Source organism: Prinia subflava, chromosome Z (assembly GCF_021018805.1).
Source record: "Prinia subflava isolate CZ2003 ecotype Zambia chromosome Z, Cam_Psub_1.2, whole genome shotgun sequence".
Classification (NCBI taxonomy): Eukaryota; Metazoa; Chordata; class Aves; order Passeriformes; family Cisticolidae; genus Prinia; species Prinia subflava.
Window position 1 is genome coordinate 57,464,307 of NC_086283.1, and position 9,230 is coordinate 57,473,536.

The 9,230-nt window shown below is 41.5% G+C and overlaps 1 protein-coding gene across 2 annotated transcripts in view; it reads right to left on the reverse strand.

Annotated features, from left to right (window-relative positions):
* Positions 1-9,229, reverse strand: part of HOOK3 (hook microtubule tethering protein 3) — an 85,440-nt gene extending 76,211 nt beyond the window's left edge. The window contains exon 1 of one of the 2 annotated variants that reach the window (XM_063423488.1): positions 9,052-9,229. In XM_063423488.1, the coding sequence (XP_063279558.1) occupies positions 9,052-9,108 (57 nt within the window). In that variant the 5' untranslated portion in view covers positions 9,109-9,229. The remainder of the gene's footprint in view (positions 1-9,051) is intronic. The other variant, XM_063423490.1, reaches the window with a different exon arrangement.
* Position 9,230: the final 1 nt, after the last annotated feature.

Here is a 9,230-nt window from a genome sequence, read left to right on the forward strand (position 1 = left end):
ATTAGTGGTTCTTAGCAGATAAAACACTGTGTGACTGTTCACCTTAAGCACAAACGCTACAAACAGTAACACCCAGTTTCCAATTTCTCCAAGCAAAGCACTCCCTAGTCACTGCCGGGAGACAAACTGAGCACAGGTACACAGATTCTGACCAGCTTGCTTGTTTCTGTCATGTTTTGCTACTCTCTTTCTCTCTCCTTACCAGTATAATCATTATTAGCATATTTAGTACTATGCTATATTCATTATTGTACTAGTCTATATTTATGTTACATCTAGCTTATTATTATTATTACTGTTGTGTTATTTTGTTTCAATGATTAAATTTTTCTTACGTCAACCTGAAAGGTTTACCTTTTCTTTCCCATTCTTCCTCCCACTGGCAGGGGAATCAGGACAGAATGAGTGAGCAGTTGTGTGATCCTTAATTCCCAGCAAGGGTTAAACCATGACACCACCACTTTAGAATTGTTATTTTAGAATTATTATTTATTATTATAGAAGTATTATTTAACCACTATTTTCCTATATTTCTGGAACTGACTATGCAAGCTGATAGTTGCTATGCAGAGCCAAGAACAATGCCATGCCACTACAGAAGAAACAAATCACAGAGACAAGACAAGGAGAAGTGGCTGTGGAAGGAGACAAGAAAGGATCCAGCCTTGGGTTGGATGCAAACAGCATATTGGCAGAGAAGAATAAGGTGGGTTGGATACTTCTGTCCTTGTTCATTAATCCTGTATTACCTACAAGATCTGCAAGAATCTCACTAAAACAACATTTACTCGGCTTCAATGCCTGAAGGAAACCAGAATATCAATTATTTTCACAACAGTGAGGTAACTGATACACACAGTTGCTCTTCCTCAGACGTATAATTCTTGAATTGAGACAGTCCTTTCAAATCAGAAGTGGATTCCAATCCTAAAAGCAGATCTTGTCCTTTTGGATAACCTTAAGGTTTCTTCACCCATTTTTCTCCTCACAATTAGCAGCAGTGCTATCTTCTGCCTGCATAGTCATGGCATACATTATTTTTCATGCTTTCCAAGACAAGAGCTGACTGTATGAAACAATGGGGAAGCAGATCCTCTAACAAGCAGCAGCTTTATTCCAAGATTTGAATTTGTGGATGTTACCACTGATTTTTAGGTTGCAGACTTCCACTACTACAATCTCAAAAGTTACTTAGCAATCCAGCTGTAATGTTAGCTACTCAATTAGCCCAACAATGAAATGACAAGGTTTTTACATTACTGGTCAGAGTGGGGATTCTTCTGGGGAAGGACTTGAGTATTAGTTTTTTATTAATCTGCCTCTCACTTTATGTATATTGTGTTTAACCCCAAATATCTGAACATGTCAAAGTCATGAAATACCTCAATCAAAATATTTTACTCAAAGTCACACTTTTTCAGACATTAAATATTTCCTTTGCAGAAACACAGTGCAGAAAGCAGAAGACACACCTTGACTAAAGCTTACTTAATAAAGGACTTAAGAGATGAGAGAGCCACAAGAGCACAAATCAGCTACTAGTGCACTGCCTTGGCATTGCCACTGAATTGCTGCTAACTGACGTGTTCAAGTATGACAAATTATTAAGATACAGTGGACAGAGTCTCAAGTCTGAATGGTTTTTAGTTTAACCATTTCAGAAACATTATTGAGAAGACAAGCTAACCTACCAGCTCCTGTGGTGAAACTGAATGTATTCCTGTTTTCAGTTAAAAGTCAGATAAGCCATCCGATGAAAAAGAATTCTAAACAGCATTTGTAATGAAGATAAAATGAAGATGTATAACATGTAACAGGAAGACCAAAAACAGCACCTTAAACCAACGGTTCTTTCCATGTCTTTATCTATTTCATCATGTTTTACTTCAAAGTAGTATGTATCAGTCCATGCTTTCTCTTTTCAAAATACAAGCTACTCATAAAGTGCAAAATTGCCAAACATTAACTCAATGCACCCATATTTATAGGATATGTACATTCACACTGTACCAAGCAGCAATGAAATTTTTCAGAAAGATTCAGAAGTGCCTTTTAAGACTAGAAATATTTTTTCAGGAAAAAAAGCCAATCCAAACCACAAATGATAGGATTTCCAGGAATCAGTACCTTCCTCTGCTAATCAGAGTGCAGAATTTTCCGTCTCTGCTGCCCAGAAAAGACAAAATAACACACTTATAATGGTGTTATTTTAGACACAGAAGTAAGATATCTTCTGCCTTCAGCACTCTGACTCACAGAAGCCTAGATGGTAATCCAGCTCATAGAACTGGGACACGTGAAGTTTCACCAAAGAAGGATAATGAAGCTTTTCTGTAAAAGTAGGTGTTCAAAGCAAATAGCAGAACAGTGCTCAATGAACAAACGAGTGAAATTCTTTTTATTCTGAATAAAGATGTTTAGGCTACTAGAAACCTGAACAACATCAAGCAGAGGTGCCCAAACAGATGCGTACTAAAATAAAGAACAAGCAGCAAGACATAGTATTTATGTGACTTCTTGGCAAAAAATAAACAAAAACAAAACAAGTACTAAAAAATCGATAGCTTTTCCTTGCAAAATACAGAAGAATAACAACTATTTAAAGCCCGTAGTTCCAACCTTTGCAGCTATAATTCAGATGAGAAACAGTCTCTATTGACAGGTGAAAGAAAGAGCTCTCTTCCCCGAACGCACAGGAGATGAATCCAAGAACACTAAGTTCTACCGAAATATCATCTGCACAAACTTTCTGACCAGTGTGGAAACATAGGCTTTCACAGGATCACATGAGTAAGAAAGATTTAGCAGCTAAAAGACAGGATTAAGAGAAAGCTGGCAATAAATTTTCACCTGGTTAAAAGATTTCAGACTTAACAGATTCCAGAACTGGAAACAGATGTATAGCACATGACCAAAATTAGTATATTTTGCCGTTAAAGTCTTTTCCTTTTTCTTATCCTTATATATATTTCAACAAACAATTACCTGAACTTCATGGAATTTTGTGTAAAATAAGATTTTTCAAAGGCTGACCAAATTCCATGATTTCTTAAAAAAAAGGCAATAGCCACCATGTAACAGGCAGCCATCTTTTGACATTGTCCGTAAAATAAAATCATTAACCCTGCCAGAGTGATAAAGTCATGCTGGGCTTTTTCTCCTAGCCACAAAAGGGGCTGTAGAATTAATAAAATCATGAACAAACACACACACACAAAAATAAATCAAGAAACAAAAAACCCCACACAAATAAATTCTGTTATTTCTACTATAGAAATATAGTATATACTTATTTCTACTTATTCCTACACTGAAGTGAAACTATGGATACCTTGCTGCCATGGCAAATAAGTTCACTCAAAGATTTCTCTTACATAATCCTGAGATGTAGAAAGGCTGCAATTCATTTAATACTTTGCAACACTGCAATGAATAAAGTACAGATGCTCACTTCCCTGACCTGTTGTCCCCAAAACATAAATCATGTGGGGTTAAATATGCATTTCTTGTTTAAATATCCTAACTTTACTACCTTGAGAGACTCAGCTTAAAATGGGAGGTCCAAAGGGAGGGACGAAGGATACAAAGCACTACACTTTCCAGCGTGACACACTTTCGCAAAGAGGCCCGCAGACAAACGGCATGAAAGAGCCCTAGGAATTCAAGGGCTAAAGCACATCATCATCAGATTTACAACGCATCCTCTTGTGCAATACTTGCTCCATTACCTGCACCACTTCAAAAACATTTCTTGTGTACCCCCTTTGCAGAGCTACCATCCCTTTGTGGCCCCAGCTAGTCCACTGGAACACAACTCCAGCTTTTTATCTATTCAGAAGCTTCTGCCTGCCAAAGGCAAGAGTGGAGTGCTGGCTGGACTCCCCCGCCCTTAGTCTTAGAGAGCTTTTCCTTTCACTGAAACCCTTCTCCTTTCCATGCTGTCATTTTGTTCTCTGCCCTGAATCAGCAGTACTAGGGAACTCGCGGCAGGGAATGATTTAAGTCATTTATGGCAAAGGCAGACAGAAAAACAATACAAGCATACTATGTAGGGCAGGAAACCAGTATTAGTGGTTAAGGGAAGAGTTAATCCCTGCCCCTTTCCTGTATGGCAGGACCTGCCGGGCTGCTGGTAACAGAAGCCACAAGGACACTACTGCTCTCCTCCCCTCACTTCCAACCACACATTCCTGGTGTAACCTTGTGCTAGTGTTGGTTGCCATGTGGCAAATAACCTCACTGTTTGGGTTTTTTTAAATCAATCACTAGGACTTGCAAATTAAACTGAATAAACAACCCCAGACTTAGGTTCTGAAGCTGGAGCACTTAGACCCAATTTAGGCAAAGACCTTCTAAACGACCACACCTGAAGAGTCAGCCAAGAAAGGAGAGAGCAGCAAGTGCATTTGTGTAGCAGAGGAGAGAGGAGAGGCCCCAAGGCTCAACTTGAATATCTGCAATTGTAGAGAAGTCAAACACATCACAGCAAAGATTTGTAATGGTCCAGGAAGAACAGAATGATAGACTATTATCTCAAAATTTACAAGCCCCAAAATGTCACAATCAAGACAGACAGTTGTGCAAAAGTCACAGTTTGACTTCATCTCCTTGAAACATCTGTGTTTAAGTATTACAGAGAAGAGAGAAACAGGTTTCTCTCCACACCTCCCACTTTGAGATTAACAGGCTAACAGAAAAGTTGTTTCCTTTACACTCTCTAAGGTTCACAGTTCCTAGCAGCGAAGTCTGTTTCTTCTCAAAGCAACATCTGACAATCCCCCACCAGAAAACGAGGGGGCAGAATTGGAAGCTGAAACTGAGCACATACTAAATCATACTGAAATGTTTCTTTTCTTCAGAGAACTACTGTAAGTGTACACTGTATAGAATAGCTCTTCTGGAAGGAGAAAATAGAAAAAAGAGAATTTGGGACAAGGCCCCAAAGAATGAAAATCTAACAGTCAAAATGTATGCATGATAAATAATGCCTGCACCTCCAAATTCTGTGTTCAGTCTTTCTTTCTCATGTTGACTTAAAAGATGGGAGGATAGCAAGGAACATATACATTAAACCATACCCTATTACCTGTAACTATTGTACTCCTCTGTTATCAGCCTTCTATCACTTTCTCTTCAATATAATCTTGAAGAGATTTCTGTTTCTGCTTGACATCTTGGCAATACGTTAAAAAAATCCCTATTACCCAATAATGGTGAATGTTACACTCAGAATATCATCGTCAAGGACAACTATCCCTTTAAAAGTTGGAGCAACAGACTCTTTACTATCTTAGTAGAGGTCATAAAATATAAAAAAGGTTGCTCAGACTACTGGTCTTTCATGTTAGTTACAGGGGCTGTGATCTGCCAGGTTCCTCAGCCCATATTCCATGACTGCTGACAAGATCAAGGTTTTTTTGCCTCTGAACAGCAACACATTGTATTCAAACAGAACAGATTTCTTGATTCAGTGTCATCATCAGCACAATCAACCACTCCTGAAATATGTTTTTTTCAAGAGGTAAGACATGCTAATGTAATTATATTATCAGAAGAAAATGAAACTCTACAATTTTGTGGTCAGTGGCCAAGGAGCGGAAGACAAAACAATTTAAACAGGCATAGCAAGTTGCCTACAATCTTGGCATCTACAAAAAACAAGAAGAGTACTTAAAAATAAAAATACACAAGGATTGAGTACAGTATCATCAAGAAAGAATATAACTGGACAGCAGGGAAAAACAGCCTCCCCAGTAAATTCCCCCTGTAATTTCTCTTTAAATAGGGTGCCTATTAAGCATTTACAAGCAGCCTTCTTGAGGAATCTGTTTCAGTAGTTGGTCACGTGGTCTCTGTACTTCATACTACTAGATGACTCTTTACAGCTGGGGATAGGCAACGACACAGAAGACAGTGATACGCTGTACAGGGGAGATTTTTCAGCCAAAAAGGCGGAAAGGTCAAAGGACTCACACAACATAAATGACCAAAGTGCTTATAAAATGGAGGATGCTGAAATAGGAGCCTTGCAGTGTTTGTAAAGTTCTCACCACGAAAGTTTTAACAGAAACTTTTTTTGGCCTTGAGGGTTGGAAAAGAAAGAAAGAAGGCAAGATGCAGCTTGGTGGAGGCAGCACATACTAAAATAAGAGATATTTATCATAATGAAAGAAAGTTCATGACATCTCCACATCAACTCACTACTTACTACCACACAGCAGCAACCTCTCTGAGGAATCCTCCTGTTTACATACCAATGCTAAGCAATCTTTTCAGTATCATATCTTAGCTCTACGCTAGAAAAGGAAACTTCTCAGGTTACATAGCAAAAGCCTGTAGCCATCACAGTGGTTTCAGAGACATTAAAGTGTAACTGGCACAGGCACATTTGACAGCTCTCCACACTTTATGAAATGCCTTAGCTACGTATCCAAGCTGAGAGCGCTCCTGACGCTACACAGACACACACAAACCCAAACAGAACACCAAAAACCCATGTGTTCATGTGTGAACCAGTCTTAACTTCTAAACAAAAAAAAGTTGCCAATCTCCCTTAGATATGCTAGAACAACTTTAATATTATTACAGGTTTACCTCACATTTTTCTAAAATGGCCTGGCTGAACTGCATCTTGAATAACAATCCCATAGCACATAGGATGATCTCAGAGGAGGTTTGTGGGAGATTTTTGGTAGAGCAATAGTTCTACAATTACAGTATGTTGCAAACACTGCTGAAGTACAAATATCAATTTTGAGAGGCCAGTCTTTGGCCTCCAGTCCTTCAGTTTTGCTCAAGTTGCCACTACTGTGGCTGTCACAAAATAACATCATGGTCACCCGCTAAAGTGGTAAGAAGTCAAAGCTTACCCAGCTGTTTAAAATCTTAATCAAAAATTATTTAGGAAGCCATTTGATGACACTGTCAGAGAGGTGAAAAACAAACAAGAACTACACCTTCAGCTGAAGCCTAATAACAAAACTGGTACTGGAAAAATACTAAAAAATAAACCAAACCATATTCAAAGGTAAGTAGCTTACTACAGCTTAAACACAACAGAAGAGAAATCACAGGCATGCAAAGTAAAAAGCCTAAGTGATATTCTCCTTAATTAAAATCATGAGTTGGCAGAGGGAGGGGCACTTTCTTCTTACCCTATATCCATCTGAGCAAACATTCAGTTTAGGCTGAACAGGTTCTCAGACTTGCAGAAACCCTTATCTATTCAAAACACAGACAAACCAGTTTAAATACTTCTGTATGAATATTAAGCAAGCAGCCTGGGAGGCTAAACCAGTTCTAAAGAGCAGCCAGCTTCTCTGGCATAATAGGAAATGACTGGCCTTCCCAGATGTGCATAAACTGTTATTAAGACAGCTCTACCCTCCTATCTAAATAAACGGTTTCCCAAGAATCATTATGGGACCTGAGAGAAAGCCAAGCAAAAAAAGCATCTTCTTTATGCACAGTCAGTTTCACTGAGGAACAAAAAACTTCACTGCCTTTTCTGCAAGTTTCATGTATGCTGGAATAAAGTTACCTTCCTTCAAACCGAGTCTGTTTCAGAGCCACATACCCACATAAATGATGAAAAATAACCCATAACTTCATACATCCATCTCAGACCCATTCGAATGTTGTTTAAGATGATTTACTATTTCTGCTAACCAAAAGAGATGCAGCTAGTCTCCTCATCAGCTCAGTATTTGAGGATTTTAAAGGGACCTGTTGGACCATCACTACACACAGGACCAGGCTCCACTAGGTAGGTACAGCTTCAGGACTGCAAACTATAAAGACTGAGCCTCTCACTCAGCTTTTCTTTGCCAGTATTAACACGCATCAACTTCCTCATACTGGGACTTTTCATTCCCCACACCTGAAAGTATGGAAAGCCAAAAGCAAGACAAGTGGCCAACATCTTACCAGAGTAAAGATAGAAGAGTTGGCAGGAATGTAAAGGAAAAAGAACCTAACCTGTTACTCCCCAGGAACTTACTCATCACCATCAGAGCTTCAGTCAGCTCTGGCTTCTCATAGAAAAAAAGTCTGAAAACTTCTGTTTCTGTTCAACAATCAGCTGTATTGCAGAGTTTTATAGTCTAGGTATTTACTTGGCTATTTTGAATATAGAGGGGAGAAAAAACCCAAACCAGCCCCAAATCAAAATCCAGTGGTTTGAAGCAACTGAGCAATAATTCAGCTCCTACAGAAATACCAGTCTGTGTAACAGTCATTGGCCACACGACAGGTAGCTGCAAACCCAGGTTTAATGCCCACTACATTTTTGGCTGCTCTTTGAGTTTCAGCATAACCTAAAGACATTTTTGGAAAAAACTGAAAACACTGAAGCAGTATAAAATAATTTCTATCATAAGATCATAGAATCATAGAATGGTTTGGCCTGGAAAAGAACCTTGAAAATCATCTAGTTCCAACCTCCCCTGCCATGAGGAGGGACACTTTCAGCTAGATCACGTTGCTCAGAGCCCCATCCAACCTGGCCTTGAACACCTCCAGGGATAAATATATCACCTCTTAAGTTCATACTGTGAAATCCTCAGCCTCATCGGTGAATTCTGTCTCTGAGGCTCAGGCACTGCTTAAAAACAGACAAAAACAAACAGGCGGAAATGCAAGTTTCGGGTCAGAAAGGCGGCCTTGCTGGTCAGAGAGCGACGGCCAGGTGCGAACAGCGGGGCACACCGACAGCACAGCAGGGACAAGGATCAGAGGCACGGCCTGCAGCTCGCCCGCTCATCCCGGGCGCACCTGGGGGCGCTCCCGCGCCGGCCCCCCGGCCCTTTGTTCCCCCGCTGCAGGGGCAGCGCTGAGGTGGAGCGCGGCCCTGCCCGGGCATCCCCGGAACGCCAAGATGACACAAAGCAAGGCCGGACCGCCGGGGCTCCGCCAACCCCGGCCCGTGCCCGGGCGCGGTGCGGGCCGCGGGGCCTCTATCGCCGGAGCGGAGCCGCGGCGGGGCGGGAGGCGCCCGGCGCCGCGGCCCTGAGGTGCGGCCCAGCTCGGTGCGGGCGGGCAGCGCGCACTCACCCAGGTGAGCAGGCTCTCGCCGAGCTCGGCGCGCTCCAGGCTCTCCACGTTGAACATGGCGGGGCTGCGGGGCCGCGGCCGGGTCGGTACCAGCGGTCCCGCCCCGCCCCGTCCCGGGCCGGGCGGTGGCGCCGACACGTCACCGCGCCCTGACGGACCGGCCGCGCGCCTGCGCCCGG